Consider the following 21,216-nt stretch of genomic DNA (forward strand, 5'->3'; position numbering starts at 1 on the left):
AAAAAAAAAAAAAAAAAAATAGTTTGTGGTCGTCATGTCAAAATGTGTAAAGTTAAAACATGTAAATCTGAAACTAAATAGCTAAATAAAATGTCTACATAAAATAAAATGCTTAAGTGCAGAATAGACTCATTGGAAAAAGGGCTGCACTTTTAGAGACTGTATTGCTTTGAATGTTCCACAGTATGGCATTAAAGGTATATCTCCATGGAGACAAGCGGATGATGCCACCAGATCAAGTTACAGGTCAGGTCTGTGGAGAGGCAAAAATGTGTTTTAAATTGATTTTTTTTTTTAATGAATTAAAACACCTGTAATTGAATAAAAGTAATATAGATGTTTAATGCTATACTGTGTAATATTCCAAGCAAAGCCATAACATTTCCATGAAGCAAGCGGGTAGAACAATTCTGAAATATTCTGAATTTTTTTATTTTTTTTTCTCAGAATTTGACGTGGTTTGTTTTGTTCCTTCCTGGTAACTCCTGTCCACACATGTTTTTACAGTGACGAAGCGCAGGTCTTCACTCTTTCATCGCTCCTCCTCTTTTTGTCTGGGTGTATTCTGTTCTTTTTCCTGTTTTATGTGGTTTTAATGGCAGGGTTCATCTGAGGTGAGACACTCTTCATTTCAGCTCCTCCACGTGACTCTGGTTCGACCGGTAGAACGACAGAGGATGGAGGACAGAAAAGAGAGAGAGAAGGAGGGAGGGAGGGAGATGGAATGAGAAAGAGGGAGTCGAAAGGAGAAAGTGGTGAGGGAGAAACAGAGAAATAGAATTAGAGAGCGAGGAATAAAGAAGAAAGAGAAGAGAAAACAGAAGAAAGGGAGAGAAAGAGAGTAAGAGTTTGGGAGAGATAGAGTGAGGGGGGGTTGAAAGAAGAGAGTGTTGAAAAACAGAGAAGAGAAATAGAGGATAGAGAGAGGAGGAAAGAAGAGGAAGGGGAATATAAGAGAGAGAGAGAGAGACGGAGAGATGGATTGAGAGAGAGGTGGGGAAATAGTGAAGAAAAGAGGGTTGGAGGAGAGAGAACAATAGAGAGATAGAGGGGGAGAGAGGTAAAAGAAGAGGCGAGAGTGAGAGAGAGTGGGAGAGTGTAGAATGAAGTCAGGAGAAGAGAGGGGTGAAAGAGAGATGGAGAAGATGGAGGTGGAAAGAAGAGACAGGAAGAACAGAATGGAGGAGGGATGGAGAACGAGGAAGCGTGAGATGGGGAGCGATAGAGAGAAAGAAACAAGAAATATAACGGGTGAGATAAAAGAGAAATAAAGAGAGGGGTGTTAGAGAGAAAGGAAGAGAGGAAGAGAAGAAGAAAGAAAGTTTTAGAGATGAGAGAGAAGGAGGAGAACGGGGGAGGCTGAAGAGAGAAGAAGGGAGGAAAAAACAGATTTAAGCAGTTTGCAGTGATCGAAAGTTATTCCTCACTTACCTTATGCACTCTGACCATCATAATTCCTCACCATAATGAGTTTATAAGAGTTTTTCCACAACTTTCAGACACCAGAGAGGAGTTTTGGCATTAAGGTTATGCTAAAAACCACTAGCATGCTGACAGGGCTCTTCCTGATTCACAATAATCAAAACACACAGCACACAGCAGACTTATTTTGACCTCACGAGCTGCTTATACCAAATATCTGCACTGGGGCAAGACACAATTGGGGAAAAGTCAGGTACAGACAAATAGGAATCTATAATTAAAATAAAGGTCTAAGAAACACGACTTCGGCTCTGCACAGTTTAACCGGCAGTGCAACAGATTCAAATGTTGTAACCAGGAGCGATATCTCTGCTTGACATGTTATTTCCTCATTAAAGACTTGACTTAAGTGTTTCTGGTGCAGGTCTGAACAGGTCCAAACCAAAACCTGACCAAAACGGTTCCAAGTGATTCATGAAGTTTTGCTGAACCACACGTCAGCGTTCAGTCCGCTCTGCACGCGACAGCTGTGGAAATCCATGATATCGTCGAATTCTGTTCACTGATGCAATATCTTTCTAATATTATCTTTTCTTGTTTACATTTTAGAGGGATTAGTCATGGAATTGTTCATATTCATCTTGTGTAAATGTTTTTTTAATGAGTTAAGGCCACAGTATGTGACTTTTCAGGCAAAAAAGGCACAAAAATGAGCGTGTGCCCTTACTAAGCGGGCTTGCATCTCCACAAACTTGACTCGTTTTTGTTTTTGGCTATAGTCGTCCAGCATAAAACCTGTTTATCTCTACGGAGAATGTGAAAAAGTACGATTTAAACTTTCTGTCAAAACTAAATCAGACAAGTTAAGAGAGTTATATGCATTTATTTTAAACTTTTTGTTCAAGATGAATCAGATTAAAGCCGTGCTATGAGACTTTTCTGATGAGGCAGGACTCATTACCTGCTTGTTGTCATGTAAATATTTCACATACTTGGGAAATATACTACAGCCTTGAGTTAAATACACACTTGTAACTGTCCAAAGTTATTCCATGTGCATTAAGAACATCCTAATTACTCACTGCAATGAGTTTATAAGCACTTTTCACAACTTTCAGAGAGCAGAGAGGAGATTTTGTTGTCACGTTAAAGCGAACAACAACTAGCATGCTAATACACACTTACACACTTGATTACCAGACAAAAAAATGCTTTAAAATTAGATTCAGACAGTACACAGGGGAAGTATTTTGACCTCAAGAGCTGCTGATACGATACATCTGTACTGGGGAAAGACACATTTCACTCAAATACATGTGAACAAATCTGGTACAGTCCGTTTAAAGCTTAGACTAGATCTATTTTAAAGCCTTAAAAATGTGTAAAGACTTTAAAATGTGTAAAAGACCAGCTGATAAAGTAGTGTTTTGGACATTGCTTTGGTGATATTATGTCTCTCTGTTAATGAACAACCCGAACAGACTCCACTTTTAGACCCATAAAGTTTTAAAGCAAACAGAAGAAAAGACGTCAGGAGGAATAACTGTGAGCTAAGTGTAAGGTTTGACTTGAGCGAGCCAGCGCTATAACCAAGGATGGATTGGAAAGTAACTCATTAATTAATTAACGGCTTGCTAGAGATAAACTACCTTCTGTTTAAGGATGGAGAAAATTGCAAATGCAAAATCACTGCAAAAACGTGTTGTCTCTAATATTAATTAAAGGGCTATTTTCTTACGTTTCCTCATCACAAACAGACTTGGAGTTGCGTTTTGTTTCATTCACATGTTTAACACACAAACCCTGCATATTTACGCTCTCAAACAGAAAACACTCCACCTTGTGATGTCATGTGGTAATACAGGAAGTGCTCCATTGTGTTTTTAAACTCCACAAACCTTCACTAGAATAATTTGGATGATTTCAGCCTTGGAATCGCCAATCTCTACTGAACAAAAGGTGAAAAGTAGCTGTTAACTTGAAAACTACCGCTTCATGACATCACAGAGCATTTTGAGCTTTGGAGATGTTACAGACTAATAATAAAGAGTTACTCAAACATGTGTGAATGAAACAAAACACAACTCCAGGCATGTTTCTGAAGAAGTAACAGGAGTGTAACATGGTTTAAACATCACAAGAACCAACTTTGTGTAATACAGGACCAAGAGTTAAGCCTATATTTGAGCTCCACCTGCTGGAGCTCTTTAAAACAGCAGTTTGAATTAGGTTTGACAACTGTTGGATTATTAAATAAAAATATCAAGAATTTCTTATACTGCCGTAGGAAGATGCTTGCATGTGAGAAACCTTACATACTGATGACAGCAGCAGAGCAGCACTGTGAAATGTAATGAAATAATGTGCATTTGCTATTCAAATATCTGCAGTAGTCCAGGCCTGCTCCATTGATTCTCCATAGCCCTTTGGGGAATGAAATCCAGTTTGGCAATGTTTTGATGAAGTGCTGATTTGTATGGTGCACCTGTTTACGGCTTATGTGTGTAGATAAGAAAGTTTACAATGCTGACATCTTATTTTCACTCACTATACTATACAAATACTTCCTGTGCTTAAAAAAGCATTTGCAGCAGTGGAGGCACTGGTGTGTTATTTAACCCTCACATTACCCTCTGGGTAAAAGGACCCAGGGTTTACCTGTTACCCTCTGTGTCCCCCTGGCCCCTGGATTCTCACCTTTTATTTACTGACCTGGTCACTTTTCTGCCACAAAGAAAGCACACCTTTTAATAACAGATGTATTTATTGCAAAGAAAAAAAACATCTTTCTATGAGTGAGCTCATGCCTCCACAGATCTGACCTGGGTTTAATGTTACTGACCTTTACTTAATCAGTATAGTCTCAATGAGATTAAGAATCTCTTTTTCAGTGGAGCCCTAGTCCCACTGGAGCCCCATGGCATCACATGCTTATCTCCATCAAGACAGACTAATTAAATCCCATGATTTGGAATATTCCTGTTAAAGCAATAACCTCGATGGAGACAAGCAGGTGATAGAAACTCCACCACAAAAGTTACATAGTGCACTTTTAAGTAACTGTATTTTACTTTGTGAAGCATGAGGAAACGCAAATATGCAAATCTAGAGGTTTCACTGTTGTATTTTGATAATTTATTTGATTAAAGGAGGTCTATTGACATAACAATAACAAAAATGCATAGATTATAGGACAATGTATTTATTAAGAAGTTGGCCTAAAATACGACAAAAGGTATTTGTGTAGACTGGATTTAAAGCCTCTTTCTATCCAAATCCTTGCCATGGTGAAAAATCAGATTTAAAAATGGCCAGAATTTCTTCAAACTGTCCAAAACCACAAACCACCCCAGATGTACAGTACACATCAGTTGCTATTGAGTTTTGTTTCCAATATTTACTAGATATTCTGCTGCTCAGTAAATGTTGTAAGTGTCTTGTGGTTTGAACAGTAAGATACCAAAGGTACAACAGTTTGTTAATAATAAAATAATGATAATCCTTGAAATTGGTGAACAGTGAAGTAGTAAGGCAGGTAACATTTTCATAAGGGCATAAAATACTTTTGAAACACTAAGGAAACTGTTTTGTTTTTTTGTTTTTTTTAACCAAACAATGACGTCACGCAGTGGGGCCAAGCATTTATTATCACTCAAACAAACAAATGAATGAACCAAAACACAACTCAATCCTGGATATTTCTTCCTTTGTAGTTCAGTGTTTGTGGTCCTACAGTGCCTCCTTGTGGTAAATGTACTCATCGACACTGTTGTTGACTCAAATTCCTAGTTTTGCTGCAAAAAATAAGAGATTAGTCATATTTAAATGTTTAACAAAGGCCAGATTATTCTCCTGTATTAGTTAGTCTTTGTTTATTTTTGTTCTTTTGTTTGTTTTTGTTCTTTGCTGTGAATAATTATGCATAAGGTAAGTGAGGAATAACTTTGGACTGGACATGTTTTTGTACATTTAAATATTGTTTCATTGTAAATAATGTTCAAATAGTACAAATACGGTGTCTGAAAATTACTCAATACTTAAAAACTGAATTTGTTAAATGTAATTATGTATGACCCATCTCTGTTTCTCTTCATCCCATAACAAAACCACACTTTATTGTTAAATTTTCACCAAAAACATTTTATTATTTCTACAAAATCAGACTGAGGAGGTTTTTATGACTGTACAGAGATAACTCACAGTAGAAAAAACAGCTTTGCACTTTGATCCAAGTAAACAAAACATAAACTACCCATATGACCAAAAACTGAATGATTCATATTATAATGTTGCATTGAGAGGAGCAGGTGACTGATGCGTAACCAGTCCTACCTCCTTTACGTAACAGAACCAAACGGTACGAAAATATGGACAAAGCGACAGGGCCCAGGACTGCTCTGAGACATGTGACCACAGGCAGGTGAACTGTGATCAGAAAAAATATCAAATTGCTTGGTTTTATTTGTGATTGTACAGTTACAGTTAGTTAATTAAGTCCACACTGTCATTTACCCCAGGTTTTAATTTCAGGCGCCATGGCACAGTGGATAAGCACACGCCCACTAATAAAATGATCATTGGTTCAAGTAATTTTGTCACTTTTGGGTCCAGCTGGAAACTTCAGAGCTGTTATATCTCAGTTTTTTAATTTATTCTTTTTCATTTTGCCATATTTCTGCCTGTCTTGGACCCGAAAGTGACGTCACACTTAACAACTTGATTGCCCTTGTGTCCCTGGGCATGATTCTGGATAGCAAACAAATTTGGACTTTTATTTATTTATTTTTTGTAATTGATCAAAAGAAAATATATTTGTGTGGATTTTGAACACAGCAGAACGTAGCAGTTTTAAAACATGTTCTCTTATTTAATTTATAAAAAGTTAAAATGTAATGATCTTTTTTTTTTTTTTTGAGGGGAAACTTAGGGACATGCTCCACCCACGTCACAGAAAAGACTTTCCATGCAACACGGCTTTGCACAACACAGGAATCAAACTACAAACCAATTATTATTATTATTATTATTATTCAGTATTTCATAAACCAAAACACAATGAACACTTTTAAAAGGGAAAATTTGAATGAAAATTTCACATTTGTCAGCGTTAAAAATAGACCTCGACCGTACATTTACTCTGATTTCAGTATTTACAAATATGTACATGGATTTGTAATATTTTTTCGTATCGACAGGTTACAAAAATGAAAAATTGGCCTTCAAATGCATATATCTCTATAGAAAGATGTGCTTTTTATGTGGAAGCAGGAAGGGGCTGATGGGAAATGGGTATGCACTGTAAAAATGTTCAAATAACATAAAGACTTATTCAGAATATTGTTTTGAATTGTTAAATCGTGTTTTGATGCTGTGTAAGTGTTGACTTTTCAAAACAACTTCTGAATTTAAGTTGATTAAACGGATGTAATCAATTCATTTTTGCAGAGTCACCAAATGTGGAGATATTAAGTTAAAAGGAGCGTCCAATGAGTCAAAAAGAATTAAACAAACTGTATAGATTTAGTAGATTTCCTAAACTGAACCCATCTGTAATCGCTAACACAATGTGGACCAAAAAAATGATATTGGTAACATTTACTCACAGTAGAATTTAGAGTATTATCCAATCAGAAAGCAGAATGAACTTCACACGAGCCTCGCATTTAGGTTGCCAGTTTCATTGTTGAAATCCACCTTAATCCTAAAAGATCTGAATCATCACTACCTAGACTAATGCCAGTGCAGCCTCTGCAGCTCAGTGAGTGAATTCTGGAGGTCCTGAGCTTCACATGAGGCCGGTCCATAAACTGAGAATGAGGAAAAACTAGTCCTCTATGTGCATGTCCTGTTGTGAATGTTAAAAAAAAATAAAACAGCAAAAATGGTCATGTTTTCCCATTATATTTTTTATGGAGTTTTCTTTTTCTTAATTACATCCACATTTCGTGACTGATTTGAATTCATTTTTACAGTTTGGCTTTGAAGCGGCCCTGTTAACATGCTTCAGTCAGAAGAAGCCCGCTCCATCGTCTGCATTTGTCAAAAAAGTAAAGTTTTGACATCCTAAAGATGAGACTACAGCCTTGAGTTAAATCTCTATGTGCTTTTAATAAACAGTAGGTGCATTTTTATTCAATTTTTTTTTTACCATTATAGAAAGCAAAAGATAACAGTCCAGATAGTGAGTGTTGAATTTAAGCATTTAAACTGACCTGGGATCAGCTCCTAAAGGACAACTGAACAAATGGTTATACATTTTTATTAATTGATTGAAGAATTGGTAAAGAAGGTATTTTTTTCTGAGTTGCTTTATCTTACATTGACAAATACTTGCAATTAGACCAAAAGTTAAAGGTGTACTATGTAACTTTTCTGGCACATTGCTTGTGTCCACGGAGATGTTATTGTTATTTCTATAGCAATAAACTTATCTTGTGTTTATCCAATTACAGTCTTTATTGGTATTTTATTGAACTGGGACTAAATCCAGATAACAGAACCAAACAAAGTCTACACTGGACTAAGCCGGGACCATCCCAGCAGTGTAAACGCTGCCTTAGTCTTAGGTTGGATATGGTTTAGTGCATTAATCACTGTTGAAGATCTGCGTAGTTTGGGGGTCTTGGGGTCAGAAAGTCTCCAAAACTACAACACAGAGTTACCAACATCTTAATAGATTTAATAGATAACAAAGATTTGTTTCCCTCTGAGCTGATCCTGGGTCAGTCTGAGTGTCTATTTATACAGTGCCTGGTTTACCTCAGAGCCACCGACAGACGACACACAGCGGCGGCCATTTTGGTTCCACAGTTGCACCAGATTCAATCATTATTAACTGAACATGGTATGAAATTGTATGATTACTTTAAATCGTACCCATCAATGGATAATTGTAAAGACAATGAGTAAAATTAGAAATGATCAAATGTATTCAGTTAAACCAAAATGCCACTATATGAAAAAGCCACAACGTCAAACAATGTTGGGCGTTGTGTAGTTTAGCACAGGTATATTCATTCACTAATTAAAATGAGTATCAATTTAATGTTAAGATGACTATAAAGGCTACATAATTATGACTATTGTTCATAAAGATCCCCTCCTTTTACCGCCACTTTGACATGGTGGAGGGGTTTCAATGCTCCAGTGATCCTGGGAGTTATGTTGTCAGGGCTTTGTGCCCCTGATAAGAGTCACTCATGGTAAACAGGTCCTAGGGGGACGGGTCGGAGCAGTTCAGAAGCCCCTTATGACAATTGTAACAGCGCTCAACCCGGCCCCAGACAAGCAGAACAAAATGGATGGGGGCTCATAAAGAATAAATTGTGTAAATTCTATGATACGTCCATGTAAATGACATAAAGGAAAACTGCAGCAAACTTTTGAAAATACAATCTCTAATTTCATCACCAGATGTCGCTGTAAAGGAGACAAATACCACTTAAACTGAAAAGTAGCAGTAACTTTTAGTAATTTGACGGTGGAGCAATAGCTATGCAAGATTTATATTTTACATTTCATAAACATCACCTCTCTGTGTCCACAGATATAATATTCAAATTAAATATAGTTATTTTCTAAAGCTGATTTATTCTTAATTACAAAAATACTGGCCACGGTGGCCAAGTTGTTAATGTTATAACTTTGCGTTTTGGTTCAAGATGATTATCCAATTAGAAAGCAGAATGAGTCTCACGAGTCCCTCATTTGTGTTGCTGAATCCAGTTGGTTTAAAATTTTAAAGGACTCTCTGAATTTCATCATCACTACCTAAACCCCAGCACCTGCAGCCAATCATGAATCAGTGCTAGTGCAGCCTCTGCAGCTCAGTGAGTGAATTCTGGAGGTTCACTCACTGAGTTCTGATCTTTCACAGCCCTGGCCTGTCCTATACGGAGAACACTTGTATGTGTCCTCTATCTGCAGACTTAGTACCTTTTTGAAAACAGTAAGAATGCTGTGTAAAGTTCCTTTATGTCTAACCCTCTGAAATGGACAAAGATAAAGGAAAAACTAAAATATATTCTCTTTGCGGCACCTTAAACAGGTTGTTTTAAGGCAAAGATAGAAATTAAATTGAAACAATGGCATTTGTGAGTTGTCTGTCAGTGGTTCCTATTTTGCACTTTTATTAAAATTTTGATATTTAAATTTGTGATTAAGGCTCGACGAGCAAGAGGTAAAAGTGCCCGTAACAAAGTCTAAAAGAAAATAAAAATCAAAACATTAAAACCACAATATCATGCATCCACTCCATTATTACAAACACATTTTACCAAACATTCAAAAAAACGCATCTAGTCCCTGCAAGAGTCTAAACTTCACAGCCTCAACTAAATACAAAGAAAATAACAGGAAATAAATGCTTTTTTCACAAATCGACGATAAAATACTGTTAAAAATATGGTTATAAACAGTTCTGTGTGAAAATAAATGAAAGGGTTCACAGCGTTGGAGCTTTTAAGGGAAAAAATTTGAAAAAGTCTGAGTTAAAATTCTTCAAAATTCCAAAAGAAATTTCCAAAAATAGTTCTTGATGTCACTTCAGCTGCAGGAATAAAACCACAAAATGCAAAAATCTTGAAATTCCAGAACCAGAAATTGGAAAAGTATTATCCACTTTGATTTTTACCCACTTTGATTTTAGTCGGCCTAGTTTGGCCTGTTGATTTGGTAGCCGTTTATTTAAAGGTTTTGGGTGAAAACATGGTACTGAAATTGGGTCGTTATAAATACAAAAGATACTGGTTTATCATAGACACCATTGAAAAAAATACTAATAATACAGTCAGATAATCCTTGATGAGATGCAGTGAACTGTGAATAAGAATCTTAATTGGACTATAGTTTAACTCTAGACTCTATAGTCACAGTTTGGCCTGATTTTTTTTTTTCTTCCAAATTTTAAGCAAAATGATGCACCAGTGAAGTAAGAAAACTGCAGATAAATTTATGTATTTTAAAACTAACCACAACATCAGTATTAACTGGCGTATTTTTGTTTTTGCAGAGCCCTGACCAATTGGGTAACCTTTCACATAGCTATATTTTAAAAAACAAAATCTACAAAAATACATGTTAAGACACTTAAAAGTATTTTTAATATTTACATGTGTGGGTTTTAAAAATACAGCAAACATCAGATAAAACATTTTTGAAAATACCAAATGTCTCTTGATCATTGGGCTTAGAACAGTTTTAAAATGCTGTGGTGAGTAAAGCAGCTGAGGTGGCATCAATAGTCCCCATTCACTTGTATTAAAAATATTGTTCCTTTGTTAAAAATGGGCAGATGAGGGTGTCGTCCACTGCTGTCCGTCTTGACCAGTCCACAATGGAGGAGATTTGGGACAAAAACATGATCCTGCCAATGCCATAAAAGCTTTCAATGCAATTCAAACATGGAGCTTATTTAAAAGGTGCAGCTCTGTAACATTTTAAAAAATCTGAACAAAAAATAAGAACTTGCAAATTTCAGAAAATCACGACGATAAAAGATTTCAGTAAATTGAAATGTGTACGATGTAGTTTTTCTGGTGTTCTGCTGTTGCTGCTTTGCTTCAGTATTGCATTAAACAGATCTATCTCCATGTAAACAAGCAGCTTCAAGTTATTTGTTTGCAATAAAACAGTTGTGACTGAATAAATGCAAGATAGACACGTTTAATGCTGTACTGTACTACATCCCCATAGAGACAAGCAAGAAACTTACATCTTAGAATTAAAACAACTTTCTTTTTGTTTTAATCTAAGGAAACCCAGGGAATTACTTATTATTGTTATACTGATTTGAATAAAATAACAGCATTAGGGAGAAGTAAAGTAAAACGAATGTACAAGATATTTAAATATTTAAAAGAATTCATCATTAGAAAACATATTTGATTAAAAGCTACACATTTGAATTGCATTTACACTTATTATTCACATTGGCAGAGAAGTGGGTTTATGTTTTTGTCCTGATCCAGATGAGTGACTCCAACAACATGCACTGGAAAAATACATATCTGGATCGGTTAAAATGACTTGAATTCTGAATATTTATTTTATACCAGCAGATTTGACAGGATTTTTTTAATGTTGAGGTCACTATTCTGCCTTGTAGTCGTTTTGTTTGTTTTGTCTGTTCATTTCTGCCAATGGGGTTAGAGAGTGCAAATTTCTTTCCCCCTTTCCAAAACTTAAAATATCTTGAAATATCTTGAAAATGTATGTACACTTTGGTCTAATAAGTCATTCAGTACAAACTAGTCAAACCTACTCAAAATGGTGACGTCATTCTTTCAGATGGAGGCGGAGTCAGTTTAGTAGCTCAATTATATGATATTTTCCCTCAGAAATGTCCAATTACATCTAAATCCATATATTTATCCAACCACATCTATCAAAAAGTGCACTATGTAACCTTTCTGCTCGTCTCCATGGAAAATTTGGAATCTTGTAATCCTGGAATGTTCCACAGTATAGCATTCAACTTATCTATTTCCATGGAGAAATGTGTGAATAGATGCCACTGAAACCCACTTTCAATAAAAATATTTTTCAGAGTGTCACATAAAAAATACTTTGAAAAACACCCGCAGTGAAGTAAATGTCTAATGCCAGAACTGGGAACATTCCAGGCAAAAAGATAACATCTCCATGGATACAACCAAGTGGCATACCCTTCACCAGAAAAGTTACATAGTGTACCTTTATACATCACATTCCTATTGATAATTTGCAGCTGATGCCATCAAAATTCCCTCGATGTGAAGCTAACTAGAAGCACTGCTCTATCTGAAGCTTTAATCTGAGCTTTGTTTTAACACAATCTGACCATAAAGAACTGACTTAATTGGAACAACAGGAGAGCAGAGTTTTACAGTTAAACACGTCTCTCTCAGTTTACATTACAATCAGAAGCTAGCTAGCATTAGCCAACTGTTTTTCAGTTAGTCACTCCTACCTTTTTTTGTTGATAATCAAACACATAAACAGGGCCTTGAATGCTCATATGGATCACAGGCTCCTGAAAATGTGTTGTTTAAATACATTTTGAGTTTTCAGATAATCTTAAAACGTATTCGGCTGTGTTTGCTTATGTGTGTGTTCTGTCACCATGGTAACTGCTGAACAATCCTCCATAAACACACATGCAGAACAGCCTCAGAGCGATGTAACTGCACAGTATAAATAGAAGTATGAATTCAAGTCATTTTAACAGTTGTATTTTTTGCAGTGTTGTGTGGTTTGGGGGTAGAGTTTGTGAAGGGTTTAAGGTGGTACAGTTCACATCATGACGTGGCGTCGCCGGTGCAGGGACAGGTGGTCAGATCTGGAGAAGGAGCGGTCACATTCGGTGCACCTGAACGGTTTGATTCCTGTGTGTTTACGGAAGTGTCGCGTGAGTTCATCGGAGCGAGCGAAACGCCACGTGCAGCCCTCCCATGTGCAATGGTACGGCTTCTCTCCTGCAGGACAACACAGGGACGGGTTAGATACAAACAAGGCAAGTTTCATTACACTCAAGACCAATGAAGTGAAATAATATTTATACATTTGATTTAAAAAAAGAAGAGTGCTGATCTTTTCAGTTCATTTCAGTTAAACTCAACAGAACAGTTTTGAGACTAGATTTAAACATTGTCAGAGTAAAGGTCTCTCTCATATTGTAAGAAACACTTTGCAGTTCTTAGTTGCATAACTCACAGGGTCCTGAACTTTCTACAACACAAAACTAGACCAAGGCTAAACCCAGACTAAAAGAGTTTAGTTTAAAGGGCAAGGTAGACTTTTTGTCCCAGAAAAGCAGCAGTAAGTTACCCCCTGGAGATCTTGACCTAGGCTTGGTCCAGACTACTAGCTAAATATTATCTTATTGAGCATTTTCTAGGTTGATTAAGAAAACCACCAAAAAACCCAGCAAGACACAGGCAGGACAAGCAAACTGTCCACAGATGGGTGGTCAAGGGATCACCATCTGGAACTGGAATTATAGCTGTGAGACGAAAGGGCTACATTATATCCCTGGACCAAATGGGTCGTTTTGAGTGGAGTTTGCATGTTCTCCCCATGTCTACATATTCAATAAAATGTATAAATAAAACTGATATTTCTTGTGTCCTCCTTTTTCTTGGCATCTTAGAAAGAGTTTAAATCTCAACCAACTTGAAGAAATACCATAAAATGTTCTGGGAGGTGACACGTCAAATGCATGCTTCTATAGAAATAGAAAGATGTACTTCAGAACATTCTCAATGGAGATAAACAGGTTGTTTGCCATACAGTGGAAGACTATAGGAACAATACCGCCTCCCTTTCTGCTATATGTAATTAAAGGCACGTTATGTAACTTTTTTGGTGGAAGATCCACCAGCTGCTTGTCTCCTTGGAGATGTTATTGCTTTACCTGGAATGTTCCAGATTAATCTATGGCATTAAACTTCTTCATGGAGACATTCCAGACAGAGCAATAATATCTGTATGGATAGACGCAGAAGTCACATAGTGCAACTTTAAACTGATGTATAATACATGTAGTATTTTCCTTATCCTCCCTAGTTCCTGACCTGTGTGTATCCTCCGATGGGCCTTGAGGTGTGAGCTCTTGGTGTAGACTTTTCGGCAGCCCTCGTAGTCACACATGTGGATCCTGCGCCGCTTCACGTCTGGAGAGTCTGGGTCCAGCTGGTCCAGGTCGATCACAGCACTAAAAAAAACAAAACACACAGAAGAGTTTAGATACAAGACATACATAAAAAGTCAATCATTTTATGTGTGTAAAATAACATTTTTTCCATTTTGTATATACTGTTTAGTTACAAATTAAAACATTTGTACACACATCCAGGAGCATTACAATCTGATAAAATAATAATCATACATTTTAAAATGTTTGAAAAGGTTTAAAATCTATTTGAGTTCATAATAAAACTCCATGAACACAGAATGTTTTTAGATTATATAATCTAAATAACTGTAGTTTATTTATTTATTAACTGTTGCAAATTAATTGCAATTTCTATTTGACCAAGATGCAGCGAGGCCTTAAACTCCAGCAGCACATTTCTGAACTAGTGTTGTACTTTTAGCTTCGTCCACTAAGAGGCAGAATTTATCACACGATATCACTCACAGCCTTCAAATAGTGACTCTAGTTTTTTAACAAGTATATTTTAAATGATGATGTTTTTACAACTGACTAAATGATTAGAACAGAAATATGCCAGTACTCCAGCCTTTCTTAAGATACTTTTATAACAAATACCCCTAAAATAAAATGCACAAATGTTGAATCTGATCATTTACATCAGTGATAAGATCCATTATTATCCTTATAATCCTACAATATTTATTCAACCACACAAAAATTCTGCATTAAACATCTGAATAAATGTGCCTGTCCCCATCTCAATTACATCTCTAAAGTAGGGTATAATGTCATCTGAAACCACCTTCTCGCTATCAAACTGTAAATTCATTTTTTTAATTGTTGGGATGATCATAACATTCAATAGACCAATACTATTTATTACAGATGTGGGGCAGCTGAAATGAATGTTGTTAAAAATGCTGATTTGTGTTGTAATACAATAAGTTAATGGGCTTAGTCACTGATATAGACAACCGAGTTAAGCATTTGTGAATTTGCCTTTTAGATATTTCATGGCAAAACACAGTGTAATCCATAGGGAAATCTGTTGCCCCCATCTGGGATTATGACATCATCACATTTGAGAATTGAAAACCACTAATATTTTAACCATCATAAAAAAAAACACAAAAAAAAAAACTCTAGTTGTTGTTGTGATGCCATTTGAAAACCAAACCAGTAGAAAATTATTATTGTAATTATTATTATTTAGCCTTGTGTTAAATTGAAAGCACCACCCACTGCACCATCTTTCCCTTCGTTTCTATGGTGGTGTGAGTGACAGCCTGGTGCATTACGTAATCTTGTTTACCGCCCTGCCCAGTCCCTCTCTCTCTGTTTCTCTTTCTCTCCCTCCCTCCCACCCACACACACACACACACACACACACGCAGATATCCCATGATGCTTTGCCCCACCGAGGACACTCCCGGTGAACGGTTACAGCTGCCTCGCCCATTGGGTGTGGCACAGGCTTAATAACAATTCTCCACACGAACGCACCACCTCCTCCACTGTACCGACTTGTTTTATGTGGAAAATGTTACATGGCGTCTAATTGAGAACACTCTAGTGGTCATTTATGGTTTAAATGAAGGCTGCAAAATATTAGAAATGTCATTAAAATGTGTGTGGCATTTTAATATATAATTTAAGAGCAAGAGCAAGTCAAATTAAGACTAAAATAGAATTAATTCATCTTGGTGTACTACTCAAACTGTGTCAAAATGCAAAGATCGGATGGAGTTGTTATCGCTTTGTCTGGAATGTTCCACACTATAGCATTAAACTTATCCATCGTTTAATTAATTACAATTTAAGACATCAAGAAGTCAAAGTAATACTAAAATATAATAGTATTTAGTAATAGTATAGTAATAATCCTTAATTTACTACTCAAACTATGTCAAAAAACAGTTAATGATTGTCAATTGCTTGTCACTACGGAGATGTTATTGCCTCTGGAATGTTCCACAGTATGGAATTAAACACCTTTTTCCATGGAAACAAGCAGCTGACATACCCTAGCGAAGTTATAATGAACTAAATGCCAGATAGATAAGCTCAATGCCATACCGTGGAACGTTCCAGACAAAGCAATAACATCTCCATAGCGACAAGCAATTGACAGACTCTCCACCAGAAATGTGGAGCTTTAATCATTTTATTTTGACACAGTTTCATACATATTGAAATATCACACCGATTTCTCCATGGAGATGTCATTGCTTTAGTTGACAACTCTATGGCAACAATTATCTATTCTGGCATTTATTTCATTATAACTTGGCCAGATGGCTTCAACTGCTTGTTTCCATGGTTTAATGCCATACTGTGAAACATTCAGGTAAATGACATCTCCATGAAGACAGGACAATTGTGGCTGTACTGTATATTGGACCTTTTAAGATTTAAGTATAAGCTGGTTTCCTTAAACCATCACATTCTGTTCAGTTCAGTTATATAAGAGTCCAGTCACACCAGCTCAGCTCTAATGTAATGAGTCACACTTCCAAAAAGACCACATTACCCACAATCCCCCACTGTGCATTAGCGTGGCACTGCTTCAGCCTGTCGCCTACGATCTCAAAGGAGACCCAAGCATTTGCAGGACTTTTGCAGAGGCTGTGAGTGTATTGTCATGACAAATGTGCCTCAGTAAATATATTGTGAAAATGCTCCTTCAGATCGGCAGCCAGTTATTCAAAAGTGTAGTTGGGTTGGGCCACAACAACTGGTCTGATTAATCGTGAGTAATTAAACATTTATGAATAACCATTATGTGGAGTATGTCTTGTCCCAGTACAAATATATTGTATAAGCAGCTCCTGAGGTCAAAATATATCCACTGTGTAAAGTTCGCATCTAATTATAAAACGTTTTTGTCCAGTAATCAGGATGTCCGCGCTTATCATGCTAGTTGTTGTTAGAGTTACTGTGACGGCAAGCTCCACCCTCTGGCTTCTGGAAGTTGTGAATAGCATTTCTAAACTTATAAATTAGGATGCTCTGAATGCATAAAGTGAGGAATGAAGTCAGACCAGTGCAAACCGTTTAAAATGAAATGTTCTGTTTTACGGCAAAAATCAGGTACAGCGCTTTTAATATGTTTAAAATAAATATAAGCTGAATGCAAGCGAATCTCTATTGTGCGATCAATAACATTCTATCAAATCTTGAATGAATGAAAAGACTGAGAGCTCTATATAAGATTATGATGCTTATTTATAGCAGGGAAACTTTACAGCTCACCACCACAGTGCGACGGCGGAGTGAATGAAAAGTGCACTTAAACTGTTTTGTACCAAACTCAGCACTAAACATAAAAGAGTCTATGGTGCATTATTCAATTAGATGTGACTGTATGGTTCTATGGAGTACAGAGGAGCAGGTACCTGGGGTCAATGCTCTGGCTGATGACTGCACAGGACTCACTCTCTGCATCACTGTCGCTGTGGATCTCTGGAGACGTCGAACCGGGTTTAATACGGACTGAGGGACAACAGCAGAGAGTCAGGTGTGAATGCACTGATATGGAGCCAATAAGGTGACAGAACAGGACAATACATAACCACACCAAGAAGCTTTTTTTAGTAGGTATTTAACTAAACTAGTATTAAATATTGGTACCGATCCAAGAAAACTTGTCGGATCGGTCATCAGTTCCATTATGTCGCTTCAGCTGATACATCCTGTTTGGACCTTTAACTGAAGGTAATGAGGCTCTTTACTGACGGATGTTTGAACTTTAAGTAATACAAAGCTGTCCACGTGCAGGATAATAACTGTTGGATCAATTTTGTAATAAGTTAACTATGTTTTGAGGAAAATAAATATACATTTTCAATCCTCACACTGATATCGGTTAATATCAGATATTGGCAGACACACAGTATCAATATTGGTATCAAGCTGGATTGGTGCATCCCTGTTTTTTAGATAAAGTTTATTAGTTTAGCCAAAGCTGTTTTCTTAGACTATGTACAGTACAACAGTGGAGGTTTATGGGTGGCTCCTAACTTAAGGAGTTATAGTCAATTAAAATGATCTGATTAAACACAAATACAAGACTATTTACATAACTGAGTAGTTGACTAGTAAAACAATTTTTTTCTATTGTACAGTGAGCCTTTTTCAAATACAATATCTTGTCTTGTCTATTTTCATGAACCTTATTAGACACAAATAAATGTGCCTTTTAATAATAAAATAATAATAAATAAATAATTCCTAATTGTTCACATTTACATTTGAGGCTTGCCACAGCTTTAATTAAACCATAGTTTTATGCTATACTATATTTATCTTTGAAAATGCTATAGGTCCTAAATAGCCAGGTTATAAATTGCCCCTCCTTCTCTCCTCACCTGAGCCCTCTGCCCTGCCGTCACTGCCGATCAGAGGCACGGTTATGGCTGCAGTCGCCACCCCGTCAGAGGGCATGGCGGTGTAGACCACGGGGAGAGACTGGACCACCACGGGGATGGTCTGCAGCTGGCCCACCTTACTGGGCATGCTCACGGACGGGATGGTATGGATCACATGGAGGATCTGCTGCCCCCCTGCCCCCTGTGTGGCCAAGATGGATCCCGGCGACAGGACCTAGAGACGAGGGAGAGTTAGGGAAGAGAAATAAAAGGTAAATAAATAAGAAGAAATATTATTACAGCTGGGGAGTTTCAAAGTGTTTCATCCTAGAAGGACTAGTTCAGTTATAAGTCCATGGCATGTGTTCAAATGTCCACCCTATAATCAATATTTCCCACAATGCAATTGTTTTATATTTCCCACAATGCGTCATGTGGTCAGCAATGGTCCCTAGACTGTCAAATCTGAAGCAAGATTAACTTCAAAAGTCGGTGAAAACACTGAGGCAGCTTCAAGACTTTAATTTTAAATGTGAGCTTTTGTAAGCTCACCTTGTGTACAGTTAAATAACAAAAACATTATAAATTAATCAATTGGTGTGGATTCTTTGATGATAGCAAGCGCATTTTTTGTCACAGCTACCCTGAGGTGGCAGAAACGAGGCTGCCAATCTGAGCAATCGGCCCCTCCAACTACCACCAACCACAACAAAAACTATATTCACACATGGACAAGGTAGGTGAGCATTTTTGAGTGCTTTGAATTAATGGTTGATGTGACATGCGTAAATGAAGCAAAAAGATAACTCCAGGTATGTTTTTGATGAAGGGACAACAGTATAACAGGGGGAAAAAAAAAGTCCATACAATTCCAAAGACTCACCATGGACCCTATTGACTGCACGTTGGCTGGGACGGGCGTGGCGGTCAGACCTGGCTGTGTGATGGAGGGCACGGGGTTGAGGGCGGGGCTTGAGGTGGATGCGGGGAGGGGCGAGCGTGGCTTGTTCAGGGACAGGTCCACGGGCTCCGTCTGGTCCACGGTCTGGATTTCAGGTACAGAATCCACCGACTCGGCTTTTAAAACGAGAGGCTCCAACTTTATCTGCAGTTCTGTGGGCACTGAGCTGAACGGCGTCTGGGAGGAGAGAGTGAGTCGAATTAGATGATAAAAAAGTACATATTTGACCTTAGTTACAATTACAATAGTACAATTAGATGTCATTCAAGGCCCGGTATCTGATTTTATTACCCATGTATTTGAGCAAACTTTTCCCCAGTACTGATATATTCTATCCTGAGGTCAAAATAAGTCTGTTGTGTATAGTCTGCATTTAATTACCAAGCATTTTATTGTCAGTTTATCAGGAAGTTCATCTTAGCATGCTAGATGCCATTAGCTTTACCATGATGGCACTCCGCTCTGGTCTCTGAGAGTTGAGAGTTCAGCTCATAAACTTACTGCTTTGAATTAGGATGCTCAGAATGCAAAAGTTAAGTGAGAAAAACAACTTTGGACCACTGCAAACCATTTGAAATTAACTAGGTCTGTTTTTCACATTTAAAGACCAAATACCACTGCAGAAAAACAATAGCCTTTTAACATAATTACTAATAGGAAAAAAAGGAAAATAAAACAATGACTAACAAACAAAGGACTTACTCAAGAAATCCTAACAACTCAGGACTAAACCAGGTCATCACACTAGGACTAAAGTGGTTATAATTACTTATCTAAAAGCTGTGTTCACACTTGTTCAGGTTTGGTCCTGGGCGTTTGGTTCTTGAGTCCACTTTAGTCCTGATGAAAACATATTCTGTTCTAGATTTCAATATGTGTATAATAATACAATAATGTATTAAAAACTATTTAGTACTAACATTACCAACAAAAAATGTGTTATGTACCACTTTTGTCGTTAAAATGCAATGATAAAAAATGTACACACGACGAGGGTGGGCGCACTTTGAATCTGCTCATGAACTTTGTGAATACTCAGCCTAGTCTTTGGCTCGGGTCCAACCAAACTGCCGCAACAGAGGCCAGAAAGAAAAAAAAAAAACTACTAACAATGGCTGCTGTGTGGACGGCAACAAGACCTCACTGGTACAGGCCGCACTGGGAGCTCTCAAATCTATGCTGCTTACTGTATATTTATGTATTTGGTGTGTGTTTAATATAATAAACACTAAGTCCCTGTGTTACTGTGGCAGAGTGGTTAGCCTGTCTTCTGCCTCTCAGTAAGGAGGTTGTGGGTTAGACTCCTGATCTCCCTGATGTGGCGGTGCATGTCTTCCCTTTGTTACTGTGGCAGAGTGGTTAGCCCATCTCCTGCCTCTGAGCAAGGAGGTTGTGGGTGTGACTCCTGATCTCTTTGAGTAGAGTCTGCATGCTTGGCGTAGTCCCGGTTCAGGGTGTGACTCCAAACAAAGGCTGTGTGCTTGGATCAGCTGATGGCTCCAGTTTCCATGGAGACAAGGGCTTTTCCCGCCCACTTCCTCCACTGCATCATCCCCAGGCTCTTCACAAACAGGACTAAACCAGGACTGAAACAGGACTAGATCAAGACCAGACCAGGACTGAACCAAGACTAGACCAGAAATTAATCAGGACTAGACCAGGACTACACCTAAACTGAATCAGTACTGAACAAGAACTGAACCATGACTAAACCAGAACAGAACCCAAACTACACTTGGGCTAAAGGACCAAAACCAAGATTAAACCAGTACTAAACCAAGATTAAACCAGTACTAAACCAAGATTAAACCAGTACTAAACCAAGATTAAAT

The 21,216-nt window shown here is 37.4% G+C and overlaps 1 protein-coding gene across 1 annotated transcript in view; it reads right to left on the minus strand.

The window, feature by feature from the left end:
• Positions 1 to 6,244: 6,244 nt before the first annotated feature.
• klf8 (Kruppel-like factor 8) overlaps positions 6,245 to 21,216 on the minus strand; it is a 38,414-nt gene continuing 23,442 nt past the window's right edge. Inside the window, exons 3-7 of the mRNA XM_033978394.2 lie at positions 19,307 to 19,561; positions 18,424 to 18,658; positions 17,452 to 17,548; positions 13,974 to 14,113; positions 6,245 to 12,875 (exon numbers count right to left, since the gene is read on the minus strand). Of these exons, the coding sequence (XP_033834285.2) occupies positions 12,694 to 12,875; positions 13,974 to 14,113; positions 17,452 to 17,548; positions 18,424 to 18,658; positions 19,307 to 19,561 (909 nt within the window). The 3' untranslated portion in view covers positions 6,245 to 12,693. The remainder of the gene's footprint in view (positions 12,876 to 13,973; positions 14,114 to 17,451; positions 17,549 to 18,423; positions 18,659 to 19,306; positions 19,562 to 21,216) is intronic.

This window comes from Periophthalmus magnuspinnatus, chromosome 14 (genome assembly GCF_009829125.3).
Source record: "Periophthalmus magnuspinnatus isolate fPerMag1 chromosome 14, fPerMag1.2.pri, whole genome shotgun sequence".
NCBI lineage: Eukaryota > Metazoa > Chordata > Actinopteri > Gobiiformes > Gobiidae > Periophthalmus > Periophthalmus magnuspinnatus.